Raw genomic sequence first — 15,000 nt, forward strand, 5'->3', positions numbered from 1 at the left:
AGATATGCTGGCTCTATACACGCCAAAAGTCCTGATTATTTACATGGAGTCTGGTGGAGATATGCTGGCTCTATACACGCTAAAAGTCCTGATTATTTACATGGAGTCTGGTGGAGATATGCTGGCTCTATACACGCTAAAAGTCCTGATTATTTACATGGAGTCTGGTGGAAATATGCTGGCTCTATACACGCTAAAAGTCCTGATTATTTACATGGAGTCTGGTGGAAATATGCTGGCTCTATACACGCTAAAAGTCCTGATTATTTACATGGAGTCTGGTGGAAATATGCTGGCTCTATACACGCTAAAAGTCCTGATTATTTACATGGAGTCTGGTGTAGTTTGACTAAAAGACTTTAACTAAAAGGTCTATCTCTGTAGGGATCCTTTCTTAATGTTGTCAGACACTTAGAATAATATTAGATTAGATTGTTGTTCCCATCAGTCACTTAGACACAATGGGAAAACAGGGTCCAGGGTTGAAAAATACCAATGTTACCCCTTTAATTTCCACAAATGGTAAACATTTTAAAAATAAATCACCATTTTATAGAGAAATCTGACAGAAACCACAATGTCTTTAGTTCTTAGATGGTCTTTAGTTTATTCTGATTAAACACATTTAAGAATCAGTTATTTAAACATATGTATATATACTATATATTCAACTTTAGTTGTTACAACATTCATAATGTAACCTGAACGTCACATCTAAGAGCATCTGTGAAACAATTAGTGCAATTTACAGTCAAAACTCTACAGTTCAAACTAAACCAAAACAGCTTCTGTCTGCAAAAATATACAATATATCTATTCAATAAAACAGGTAATAAAAGTTACAGCAAAACAAAGACCTAGACGCCACCTGGAGGCACGTTATAGCTCACACACACACACAGGAAACACGCGTTAACATGTTGAACATCAGAGCACTGAGGATGAGGCACTACGTAGACCTGCACCTGGCCGGCCGGGGGAGGGGCGGGGCTTAACAACGACAGGTGAGTCCGACGCTACGAGGCACGTTTAAAGCGTTAACTCTCGCCAAAATACAACCTAGAGTCTTGTTGTGAATGTACCCGAGTCAAACTTTCGATTAAGGACGGAAACGCCACTTTTAAGATGGACCGTATTCTGGTTTTTGGGTCAAATGGCCTTCTGAATGGGAGAGCTAGGGGCGCTACGATGCTAGCCTCAAAATATCTATGTTTAAACCTCTAAGAAGGCTCGACACAACATGAGACTTTGCTCCAAGTATCACCAGGGACTCTACACCTTAACCACAGCACTGACAACACTGGTTGTGTTCCCAGAGTTTACTAAGAAAGGTTTCAACAACTCACCGTAGCTCTTGTTGTTTCCGGCTGCTACCACCTCGCCAGTCACAACGAGTCGATATCAAAACAAGGAGCCCCAGATTTAGGATATCTTGGTCACCGGTGGAGTTAAGGTGTAGAGTCCCTGGTGATACTTGGAGCAAAGTCTCATGTTGTGTCGAGCCTTCTTAGTGGTTTAAACATAGATATTTTGAGGCTAGCATCACAATATTGACCTTGTAGTTGAAAAAGGAGCCTCGTATAAGATGACATTTCCTCCTATGGAGTCCGTTCATTCACATTCAGAGATCTCCTATGTTGGACTGGGAAGATGGAGGATAGCGTAAACAACAGCTAACGTGAGTTGCTCAAAACCTCTTTTAGTAAACTCTGGGAACACAACCAGTGTTGTCAGTGCTGTGGTTAAGGTGTAGAGTCCCTGGTGATACTTGGAGCAAAGTCTCATGTTGTGTCGAGCCTTCTTAGTGGTTTAAACATAGATATTTTGAGGCTAGCATCGTAGCGCCCCTAGCTCTCCCATTCAAAAGGCCATTTGACCCAAAAACCAGAATACGGTCCATCTTAAAAGTGGCGTTTCCTTCCTAAAAACGCTTTTAATCGAAGGTTTGACTCAGGTACATTCACAGAAAGACTCTAGGTTGCACACTTTAAGCACATCTTTAAACATAGGGCTAAAAAAACGGGAGAAACCCAGGAAAAACGGGGGTGTTGGCAGGTATGCCCTATGGGCAAGTTTCAGATTTTTTTCGTTTATTTCCCACATTTGTCGGGTTTTTTTCGACGTCTTTGTTTACATTTTTAGCTTATTTTTTGGCATTTTTTCTCTCTCAATGTTTGACAACTATTTCGTAGTTCTTTACACTGTTTTGGCATTTCTCTCGACTTGGGTTTTTGGCGTTTTTTTCAACGTTTTTTGCATTTTTCCCACATTTGGCGTGTTTTTTTTTGTCGTTTTAAATGTTTTTCTCCAGTCATTTGACACGTTTGTTGTTGTTGTAATTTGTGTTGCTTTCTTTGACACTTTTTTCAACGTTTTTTTGTGCATTTTTTGGACCTTTTTAACAATATTTCCTATTATCTTTGAATATTCTTTACTCATTTGGAGCGCCAGTGCCCCTAGCATCGGCCTATACTGCCTATGCCGCAAGGCGGGCCCTGCCCACAACAAATGAAAAGTAGTTCATGGCATCGATGAAGGGATGTCGAGAAACGCCTTACCCTCACCCTAACCAGAACCTCATTCTAACCCTAATCCTAAAACCAGGTCTTAACCTTCAAACAGACCTTTAACCTTGGGGGGTCCAGCATTTTGGGCCCACAAAGCTGTCGGGACCCCACAAGTATACTGGACTCCCGGTTTTTGGACCCCATGAATATAGTTAGACAAGAACACACACACACACACACACACGGTTTGGGGGACTGGTTGGAAAAGAAACTTAGATGTTGAAGCTTCTTAACATTGGATAGGCATTAAGACAGTTTGAAACTGAAAATGTTAACGTCCCTAAATGTCTCTCTGCAGCAAGTGAAACCAAAGACTCCCTAGAAGAAATAAAATTTGTAATTATTATGAGCAGGAACATGAAGTATTTTAGTCTAAAACATGTAAAACCAGAAGCTGTAGTTCTTTAACAGCGCCACATGGACTCATTAGTGTGAATGAAGAGGAGAGAAAACACTCAGAACTACAGTACTTCATGCATGTGATAAAACACTGTGACTGTATCTCCTATGTGTACAGTTTAAACTACTCACGACTACATGTCAGTACACACAGTGTCGACTGTAGGAAACTCCTCTGACTTCTGACAACGAGTCATCAGTTGCAATGCCACCAATGTTTCAGATCTGTGTTTATTCAAAGCCATAAACCCTCACTGGAACCGCATTCTCATGAAGCTGTTCGTATGTTATCGTACGGAAACTTGCAGAACAACTCGTATGATATCCTACATTATTACGCCAAGCGCCGGTCACATGACAGTTTAGTTTGGCGGTCTTTATGCTCAAATTTAGCCGAGAAAAGGTGACTGTGAGCCGGGTACAGAGCACCGTGAGGAGACGTCCTTTCAGAGGTCGTTATAGTAGGTGAGCGAAGGGGGCGGAGCTAGACTCTCAGTACAGTGGGGGCGGAGCTTCATCACGGGGCCCTCTGCTACCAAGTCATTTTAAAAGAACGAAATAATGACGTGAAAAAATAAAGATAGCGTGGCTCATTGGCTGGTCAATTCCCATGATGCAAGGCAGTAAATAGAGGTGTGTTAACATTTGCTGATAAGTTTGCCATTTGTTTGGAATACAAATGAAACTTCAATGTGTCTGCTTTGAGTGTAGTGTTTTGTTGCCTGGTAATTGTTATTGTTGTGCTGGTTTACCATTGTTACCATGAGTTAAGTGACTGTTACGTTTGATAAGAAGAGCTGGATCATCACAACGTGAGATCATGCAGTCATTAGCTTCTTTCAGCTAATAATCTGCAATGTGTCACTTGGCGAGGGCCCCCATTCTTGTCAAGTGATGCAAGATCGGCCGCGTTTGAGGGGCCCCTGATTGGCACGAGGCCCTGGGGCGGCCGCACCCAAGCGTCCACGCTATCTCCACTAGTGAGTGACTGTCACGCTGCGACGACAGCTAAGTTTAGACACCAAAACCACTAGTTTTAAGATTAGAATAAAGGTCGTTGTTTGGATTAAAACACTCATGAACACCAGTTTCCTGGGTGAAAGTCTTGTGTTTTCTCCTTAAAAGGGATGGTTCGGAGTAATATCGACCTAGGGTCCTTTGCACCGTCACCTCGAGCCAAACAACCCCCCAGAAGCTTTTTTCCAATGGTCTAACATTGGGCGATTTAGCGCTATCAGCGCCGAATGGCTTAGTGCAGGCGCTAATGGAACCAACTGTGTATCTCGTAAATTACCCAACTAATAATGCCCAGAATGGTACCAAACTTCTACGGTAGTACAAATAGCTTCTGTACTCATAAAACGAGGCATTAGAAAGTTTGTAAGTATACCAGGCGTTTATTTAAATAGCACTTGCCTGATGGCTTCTACTCTCTGCTGCTAGCGCTGCTAGCTAGCTAGCTCTCTGATTCTCCTCCATTAGTTGTAGCTCCTCGTCCGTGTATTCAGGCTCAAATAGGTACGGGTGACCTTCGAAATTGAGCCACTCATCGACACGTTCAATGCTAACCTCAAACTCTGCCATTTCGTTGATCTCTTCTTCTGTTTTCTCGCTTCTTGCTCCTTCTTCACTACTTTACCGGTAGGCTCTTCTGGCGAGATCCCGCACAGAGCACGACATGTATTGCCGGAAGAGACTACCGGTAAAATAGTCGTTTAGTTCTTGCATTCATCCTTTCATAAATTGCCTTAAATCAGCTATATTTTCAATGTTCGGTTTGAGGATTTGAATAAAAACAGGACCCTTTAATCTCAAGTCCAACACAGAACTATGACATATTATTCTAGCACCAAAAGACATAAAAACAAATCAGTTAATGCAGATCTCAGATAAGAATATTAAAACCGAAGTACAGACCTTCAGCATTTATAAAAGATTCCTCGTCTAGTCCAGAAACTGTTCCTTTAAAATCTGTTTCTTTACGCTCTGCGTCTCTGGAAATGTGGAAGAAGTTCCTCTTACGTTAAAATCCTCCTCCGTCTTTCTGACAGAGGCTGTTTGTGTATAAACTGGCAGCTGGAGCTCATCTTCGAAATAAACTCATGCAATCTGTAATGTCTTGCTGTCGACCAATAACAGCGTTGGTGTTTTAGAATTACAGATGAGATGTTGTACAAAAGGCTACGTTATATTACACAAATATGATAGTTATTGTGCACCAGGAAAGGTTGTTTTCATCATATTAAGTAATGAATGGCAAATAGGCAAAAAAGGTTTGAGAAATTACTTAATTTGTTGCCTCAAATTAATTTAATTTCAAATTAAGTTTTGTTTTGGCAATCTAGCTTGCTAGTAAACCACAAGTAGCCCCATCATGCTAGTGGTGTTTCTAGTTTGTTTCATATATATACATTACCTAATTTTAAAATGGGCTGTGGGAACACAGGGCTGTGGGACCATTGGGCTGTGGGAACATAGGGCTGTGGGACCATTGGGCTGTGGGACCATAGGGCTGTGGGACCATTGGGCTGTGGGACCATAGAGCTGCGGGACCATAGGGCTGTGGAACCATTGGGCTGTGGGACCATTGGGCTGTGGGACCATAGGGCTGTGGGACCATTGGGCTGTGGGACCATTGGGCTGTGGGACCATAGGGCTGTGGGACCATAGGGCTGTGGGAACATTGGGCTGTGGGACCATTGGGCTGTGGGAACATAGGGCTGTGGGAACATAGGGCTGCGGGACCATAGGGCTGCGGGACCATTGGGCTGCGGGACCATAGGGCTGTGGGACCATTGGGCTGTGGGACCATTGGGCTGTGGGACCATTGGGCTGTGGGACCATAGGGCTGTGGGACCATAGGGCTGCGGGACCATTGGGCTGTGGGACCATTGGGCTGTGGGACCATTGGGCTGCGGGACCATAGGGCTGCGGGACCATAGGGCTGCGGGACCATAGGGCTGCGGGACCATTGGGCTGCGGGACCATTGGGCTGTGGGACCATTGGGGACCATTGGGCTGTGGGACCATAGGGCTGTGGGACCATAGGGCTGACCCCTTGCCAGAACTCTGTTCCAAGATGGCAGTGGCAGAGACTTATCTATGGCTCTAGTAATGTAGCTAGTTTTCTAGCTAATGTCGGGTGCTACCTGTGATCACAGAGCCACATTTTGTTCCCACATCTGAGCAAAGTTTACACCCTTGATTTTTTCCCCCCGTGAAATGAATTGAGTTTTGTTTTTGGCTAGCTAGCTGACTCCTTTTCAGTGTTAGTAACTGAATCCTCAATTTACTCCACAAATTACGTTTTGTTTTGGCACTGAAGCTTGCTAGTAAACTAACTGATTCCACTGGACATTGTAGGCCTGTGTTTGATTGTGTGTGACACCTTCACCAACTAGCCATGCTAGTAATGTCTCTAGTTTAGTTTAGCCTGACCCCATAGAAAGATAGTTTAGCAACCAGTTCGCCAAGCTACAAGGCTAGTTTTCAAGCTTGTAGGTTCCGGTGCTATCTGTAACCCACTGACTCCATTTCAGTGGCACACTGCAGAGATGGGACTAAGTCACAAGAGAGTCTCAAGTCTTAACCTTCAAGTCGCAGGCAAGTTTCAAGTCACGTTGGGAAATATCAAGCAAGTCAAGTCGAGTCTCTGCTATTGGTCAAGCAAGTCCAACACCTTCTCATTCCCATCGCGTAAAATAAGGATGTTTGGTCAAGTGCCTTTGGCATTACGGACGCTAAAAGTCAGATCTAAACGCATTTTATTGAAATAAGCTGGGTCGGGACTATTGGCGTAACTTTTGACGCAGTTAGGTTAATGAAAAGATGGTGGGTGGGCTTATAAAAGGTACGTTTACAAGACACGCAGGACAAGAATGGGACAGTTGGGTTTAGGTAAAGAAGAACGGGACGGTTGGGTTTAGGTAAAGAAGAACGGGACGGTTGGGTTTAGGTAAAGAAGAACGGGACGGTTGGGTTTAGGAAAAGAAGAACGGGACAGTTGGGTTTAGGAAAAGAAGAACGGGACGGTTGGGTTTAGGTAAAGAAGAACGGGAGAGTTGGGTTTAGGTAAAGAAGAACGGGAGGGTTGGGTTTAGGAAAAGAAGAACGGGACGGTTGGGTTTAGGTAAAGAAGAACGGGACGGTTATGTTCAAAACTTTTGGCTCAAAACTCAAATGCTTAAAAACCAAAACGTAGCAGTGGAGATGTAGCCTGAGAATAATATATGTACACTATTATTCCACTATTACTCCGAATATGACAGTATTCTGAGTTTGATACGGGTCATGTAAACAGCTAACAGCAAAGTTATTGTCATAAAAAGATCATCATTTATGGCAAAAATTAACTGACTAACATATTTTTACAGTTGGTGTTGTTGCTCATTTGCTGAAATACAAACGGAGCGTCAGGCTTTACAGTTTATCTTCACGTTAACACTCGTTGCCACAGTACAGACTTCTCAGACTTTTATCTACTCCTGTGAAATTTCCAGTTACACACCAACGCTGCACGGTGGTTTCAGAGCATCCTCGTTTGATTCTGTGTGCTCGTTAGCTTTGGAGAGCTTCACGGCAACGTGAATGTTGTCTGAAACCAACGTTACTAAAGGATTTCACCCAAAAGAAAAGACAGTTAAAGCCAGTTTAGCCTCCCAGGAGATTTGTGGTTTCGATAAACATATTATGTGGTTACAGCTTCTTAAAGAGACTGCCTGTCAGGAGTGCTTCAGTATTCATTTTCTTTATATTTTCTAACAATGCGACCAACACTGAGGTCATAATCACTTGATAGCTGCACATTATTTTCACAACTAAAGTTATTACGATAAATCAACTGACACTTGACTGAGTCTACTGCTACTTACTGTACATATACAGTCACTTCTGCACAGAAATTTACCAACTTCTGTTAAAAACTTATGTTTTGTTCAACTCTGAAGCTTATCCACACTGAGAAATTGTCTACTTTTTTTTAATCTATGCAAAAAAACTCCTATTTTAATATGAATTACTTCATATTCTTGCGTTTTAAGTACAAAAAAGTACGTTTTAGTTGCGGAATATTAACCGTGTGAACTCTGTAAGTGATAAGTGCTCGGTCAGCAGGATGGAAATGTGATTCCAACTGGACCAAAACGTGAGGCGATCCAGGTCTTCCTCCCACCGTGTGCAGGCTGTAAACATTAAAACCTTCAGTCTCCGAGTCGTTCTGCTGCCCGTCAGCTATATGAGTGAAACCACAGCCAGCCGCTGGCACCAAAGTGGCCGCCGAGGTGCAGCGGGGAGCAGGTAAAAGGCAGGACGCTGGCAGCTCGGTCAGTGTCCTCCGCCTCTGGAGGAAGGACTCTCTGAACGTCCGTCCTTAGAGCCAGCGGCAGACTTTTTCTGCTTCTGCTTGGACTTCCTCAGCATCCGGACCTACAGACACAGCAGAGAAACACACGTAGTATAAGAACAGACAGACTACAGGCAGGGTAGTCAAAGTGATCATTGCTACTTCACCAATACACCATTATATACCTAAATTAGAAGTATTTTAAGCTACGTAAAGCGCTGTAACGTGAACACATAGTGCCAGAGAAAGTGGTTGAGCTGCCGATAGGTGACTGTGAGCTAGGGCTTTGACTTTTGCCCCAAAATCATATTCAAAGTTCGTTTTGTGTGTGTGTGTGTGTGTGTGTGTGTGTGTGGGGAGTGTGTGTGTATGTGTGTATGTGAAGAAGGGACAAAAAAGGACAGAAAGAAGGATGCATAACAGAAGGATGATACGAAGGAAACTGTGGGACAAACCTTTGGTCCAGCAGCAGAGATGATGATGTGTCCCGGCGGTTGGATCCACGGCTCTCCGTCCACCTGGACAGGAATGGGTTTGCTCACCGTCAGCCTGATGTAGTTCCCTTGAGCAATACGAATCCCTGAGCGCAGACCGCTCTGCACCTGGCCCTGCAAACACACACACACACACACACACACACACACACACACACACACAGACACACACAGAGACACACACACACACACACACACAGAGAGAAACACACACACACACACACACACACACACACACACACACACACACACACACACACACACACACACACACACACACACAGAGAGACACACACACACACACACACAGAGACACACACACAGAGAGACACACACACACACAGAGACACACACACACACACACACACACACACACAGACACACACACACACACACACACACACACACACACACACACACACACACACACACACAGAGACACACACACAGAGACACACAGAGACACACACACACACAGAGACACACACACACACACACACACACACAGAGAGACACACACACACAGACACACACACACACAGAGACACACACACACACACACACAGAGACACACACACACACACACAGAGACACACACACACACACACACACACACATACAGACACAGAGAGAGAGAGACACACACACACACACACACACACACACACACATACACAGAGAGACACACACACACACACACACACACACACACACACACACACACACACACAGACACAGACACACACATTAAACCATGACATCCCTGCGTGGCGGCCATCTTTTTAAAGTGGTTTTTGGGACTTCTCTCACCATGTGAACGACCCCGGTGACGCCGACCACCTCCAGCAGACTGTCATCGATGCTCGGTTTCTCATGGCGACCGTCGACCTCTGACCCCCAGAGGTCTGCACCAGAACCCCAACTACACACACACACATAGACACACACACACACACAGACACACAACACACACACGAAGGTAAGGTACAAAATATATATTTTTGCGTGTGTGTGCGTGCATGCGTCTGTGTTGTGTGTGTGTGTGTGTGTGTGTGTGTGTGTGCATTTGTCCGTGTGTGCGTGTGTTTGTGTTGTGTGTGTACGTGTGTGTGTGTGTGTGTATTAGTGTGTGTGTGTGTGTGTGTGTGTCTGTGTGTGTGTGTGTGTGTATGTGTATTAGTGTGTGTGTGTCTGTGTGTGTGTATGTGTATTAGTGTGTGTGCGTGCCTGTTACCTGGGTATATTGAGGAAGATCAGCCCCTCTATGTTTGGTAACGGGACGTCCTGAGTGTCCACCTGAAGCTGCAGCTCTTTGTGGAGACTCCTGCTGTAACTGATCTTCTGCAGACCCACCTTCACGTACACTCCTTTGTTATGGAACCTGTGTGTGTGTGTGTGTGTGTGTGTGTGTGTGTGTGTGTGTCGGGGGTGGGGGGGGGGGGAATACAGTCCTTATTACCAGAAACAAGCTTCAGCTCTGTCTGTACCAGGGTTAAACATCACAAAATGCCATCTCTGCCTGGACAATGAGTGCCTCAGTGGCTGTTTGACTCTGAGTTTGTTTTGTTCAATCTGAGGACAAATGGCCACTGCACAAACTAAGACACAGGGCTCTATTTTAACGATCTCAGCGCACGGCATGATGCGCCTGGCACAGGTGCGTTTAGGGCGTGTCCAAATCCACGACGGAAAAAAGGGTCTGTGCGCATGGTTCTAAAGGGTTGTACTTAGTGTCTTCATTAATCAGAGGTGTGTTTTGGGCGTAACATGCAATCAACCAATCAGAGATCATCTCCCATTCCCTTTAAAAGCCAGGCGCGTTTGGACCTTGGAGCATTGCTGTTATGATGGAGGATTTGCACCGTAATATTTGTATTTGTAATCTTCTGCATGTGTGTGTGCTGCTGTGCGTCCCTGTGTGTGTAACAAGCATAGCACGAGCCTAGGAGCATTTTACTAATGCTCTGTTAAAATAACAATGAAATGCTGCGTTATTGACTTTAGACCAGGTTTTTGTTGGTCAATGGTGCCATCACTTCCCGCTGCCTCAAGATAGCAATACGCCCAGAATGCACCTGAACACACCTCCCTGTAAGACCAGCACGCCCAGAATGCACCTGAACACACCTCCCTGTAAGACCAGCACGCCCAGAATGCACCTGAACACACCTCCCTGTAAGACCAGCACGCCCAGAATGAACCTGAACACACCTCCCTGTAAGACCAGCACGCCCAGAATGCACCTGAACACACCTCCCTGTAAGACCAGCACGCCCAGAATGCACCTGAACACACCTCCCTGTAAGACCAGCACGCCCAGAATGCACCTGAACACACCTCCCTGTAAGACCAGCACGCCCATGGGCCACAGATGGGTGCAGGTGCATTTGCTGTTTAAACGACGTGGGCGCTGGACGGGAAACTGACAACTGGGTCGGTCTCAAACTAGCAAAGACACTTGGGTCGGGCTTTCCTAGATAGGGCCCTAAACCTTTCTGAAAAGGTTACCTTACTGAAACTAAATCTAAACTAAAACAAAGCAAGCAAACACACTCTAAAAAACTATGAATGAAACATGTACCTGCTGGTGAATTTATCGGGGTCATCCTCTCGCGCCTGGTGGAAGTCGAGGCTGAGCTCCGCGTCGATTCCCAGACCAAAGTAGTTGTTCATCTGCACAATCTGAGACACAAAGACACCAAGAAACAAACCAGGTTTATTTACAGTTACAGAGAAGTCTCATCTAGAAAAATAACATCTATATGGTCACCCAACAAACATCTGATACTCACACAAAGACACACACACACACACAAAGACACACACACACACAAACAGGCATGCAGGCACACATACACACACACACACACACACACACACAAACAGGCACAGGCACACATACACACACACACACACACACACACACACACACACACACATACACACACACACACACACACACACAAACGCACAAACAGGCACACATACACACACACACACACACACACGCAAACAGGCATGCAGGCACACACACACACACACACACACACACACACACACACACACACACAAACAGGCATGCAGGCACACACACACACACACAAACAGGCATGCACACACACACACACACACACACACACACACACACACGCGCAAACAGGCATGCAGGCACACACACACACACACACACACACACACACACACACAGACACAGGTACACACACACACACACACACACACACACACACACACACACACACACCCAATGTAGCAGAAGTAGTCTTGTTTTCCGTACATGTTTTGAGCCCCCTGAACAGTTATTTTTCCCTCTTTTTGGGAGTGGGTTGTCTTTCATATTTCTTTCATATTTTTTAAATCTACCACTTCTAAATATTGAGGGGGGGCGCATATCCTGCATCCCCCCCCCCCCGAAATCTAGGCCTGTGTGTGTGAAAACACCCTGAATGCTTGAGACCAGACCTTGGGCGGCTCCAGGAAGCAGTTGTCCTTCCCGTCTTCGGAGATGTCCTGCGCGTCCAGCAGGATGGTCCAGCGGTCCATCAGAACCTCGTCCGCCTCGTCCACAGAGACCAGGATGTGGTGGGGGTCCTCGCCGCTGTAACCCGCCCCCCAACGCAGGACACGGGACAGGTCGTTACCTGCCGAGACGGGACACAAGTTAGTACAGGAGTGTCAAACTCTGGAAATAAGAATCCCATCCAGAGACAGACATGTGCAGTTTATTAACATGCTTTTATTTCAGAGAAAAAGTCAAATATCTTTTCCTGCCTCTCCGGGAACCATCACCTTATCGTGGTGGAGAGGTTTGTGTGTCCCTATGAACCTGAGGCCTGTGCTGTCTGGAGCTTTGTGCTCCTGGTAGGGTCTCCGATGGCAAAGTGGTCTCAGGTGAGGGGCCAGACAAAGAATGGTTCAAAAACCCCTATGAGTCATCGAGGAAGAGATAGAGTGACCCTGCCTGGAGGAAGCCCGGGGCCCCCGTCTGGAGCCAGGCCCAGATGGAGGGCCCGTCAGCGAGCGCCTGGTGGCCGCGTTTGCCACGGAGCCTGGCCGGGCACAGCCCGAAAAAGCTACGTGGCACCTCTCTCTCCATCCCATGGGCCCCAGGGGCCTCGACGGACCAGACCCGGGCGGCAGATGCTGGCTCTGGGGACGTGGAACGTCACCTCTCTGTGGGGGAAGGAGCTGGAACTTGTGCGGGAGGTGGAGCGCTACCGGTTAGATCTGGTGGGTCTTACCTCTACGCACAGTCTCGGTTCTGGAACCATACTCCTGGATAGGGGTTGGACTCTGCTTCTCCGGAGTTGCCCAGGGTGTGAGGCGCCGGGCGGGTGTGGGGATACTCACAAGCCCCCGGCTGAGCGCTACTACGTTGGAGTTTAACCCGGTGGACAAGAGGGTCGCCTCCCTACGCCTGCGGGTTGTGGGGGGGGGACTCCTCAAGACTGTTGTTTGTGCATATGCACCAAACAAGAGTTCGGAGTATTCGGCCTTCTTGGAGACCTTGAGTGGAGTCCTGCATGGGGCTCCAGTCGGGGACTCCATAGTTCTGCTGGGGGACTTCAACGCGCACGTGGGCAATGATGGAGACACATGGAGAGGCGTGATTGGGAGGAACGGCCTCCCTGATCTAAACCAGAGTGGTTGTTTGTTGTTGGACTTCTGTGCTAGTCATGGATTGTCTATAACGAACACCATGTTCGAACATAGGGATGCGCATAAGTGTACCTGGTACCAGAGCACCCTAGGCCAAAGGTCAATGATCGATTTTATAATCGTTTCATCTGATCTGAGGCCGTATGTTTTGGACACTCGGGTGAAGAGAGGGGCGGAGCTGTCAACCGATCACCATCTGGTGGTGAGTTGGGTCAGGGGGTGGGGGAAGACTCTGGACAGACCTGGTAAGCCCAAACGGGTAGTGCAGACTTTCAACTCACACCTCCGGCGGAGCTTTTCGTGCATCCCTGTGGAGGCTGGGGGCATTGAACCCGAGTGGACAATGTTCAAAGTTTCCATTGCTGAAGCTGCGGCGAGGAGCTGTGGTCTTAGGGTCTTAGGTGCCTCAAGGGGCGGTAACCCACGAACACCGTGGTGGACACCGGTGGTCAGGGAAGCCGTCCGACTGAAGGAGTCTTTCCGGGATAAGTTATCCCGGAGGACTCCGGAGGCAGTTGCAGGGTACCGAAGGGCTGCAGCCTCTGCCGTGAAAGAGGCAAAGCAGCGTGTGTGGGAGAAGTTCGGAGAAGACATGGAGAAGGACTTTCGGTCGGCACCAAGGTGCTTCTGGAAAACCGTTCGCCACCTCAGGAGGGGGAAGCGGGGAATCAGCCAAGCTGTGTACAGTAAGGACGGGACGCTGTTGACCTCCCTTAACATGGGAGCCGAAATAAACACGCCACGCAGCTGACACGCTCACGCCATGCAGCCAGTCTGCAGCCAGTCTGCAGCCAGCCTTAGTCATCAAGGAAAAAAGCGACAAAAAAGGTTGAAAAAAGTGGCAAAAACGTCCAAATAAAGCACCCAAAAGCGTCAACAAAAGTGACAAAAACTTCAGAGTTAGTTAGTGTGAGTTAGTACATCTGACCTTAGCAGAGTCGGGGGGAACTTCCCGTTAAAATGAACTGAAACAAACTACCTAGCAAAGTGTGGAAAGACTCTGAAAAGACTAACTCAAATCTAAAGACAATCTGCCATAAAGTCTCGCAGGGTCACAATTTACAACATTGAAATAAGCAACAAAAAGGTGGTAAAGCCCACAAAAAAATCTTCAAAAAACCCCAATAAAGACATAAAACAAAAGCATCAAAAGCAATATAATAAACACAACATAAAATAGTTATAACAATGATTAATAATGACATTTATAACCATGTTTCTACTTTAAACTCAACATTAAACTGAGGCGGTGTTTGTCCGACCTGTTCCCAGCACACACACACACACACACGCACAGACACAAACACACACACACACACACACACACACACACGCACGGACACAAACACACACACACACACACACACACACACACACACACTAAACCATGACATCCCTACGAGGCGGCCATGTGTGACTTGTGCACGACCCCGGTGTGTGTGTGTGTGTGTGTGTGCGCACGTTCTGTGTCTGTGTATGTGTTTGTGTGTGTGTGTCTGTTCTGTGTGTGTGTCTGTGTGTG

General features: G+C 46.5%; 1 protein-coding gene across 1 annotated transcript in view; it reads right to left on the reverse strand.

Annotated features, from left to right (window-relative positions):
- Positions 1-1,204: 1,204 nt before the first annotated feature.
- The window catches only part of dgkq (diacylglycerol kinase theta), a 46,914-nt gene continuing 33,118 nt past the window's right edge, over positions 1,205-15,000 (reverse strand). The window contains exons 18-23 of the mRNA XM_078259987.1: positions 12,282-12,460; positions 11,383-11,483; positions 10,036-10,182; positions 9,612-9,723; positions 8,763-8,915; positions 1,205-8,390 (exon numbers count right to left, since the gene is read on the reverse strand). Coding sequence (XP_078116113.1) covers positions 8,289-8,390; positions 8,763-8,915; positions 9,612-9,723; positions 10,036-10,182; positions 11,383-11,483; positions 12,282-12,460 — 794 coding nt within the window. The 3' untranslated portion in view covers positions 1,205-8,288. The remainder of the gene's footprint in view (positions 8,391-8,762; positions 8,916-9,611; positions 9,724-10,035; positions 10,183-11,382; positions 11,484-12,281; positions 12,461-15,000) is intronic.

Source organism: Sander vitreus, chromosome 10 (genome assembly GCF_031162955.1).
Source record: "Sander vitreus isolate 19-12246 chromosome 10, sanVit1, whole genome shotgun sequence".
Classification (NCBI taxonomy): domain Eukaryota; kingdom Metazoa; phylum Chordata; class Actinopteri; order Perciformes; family Percidae; genus Sander; species Sander vitreus.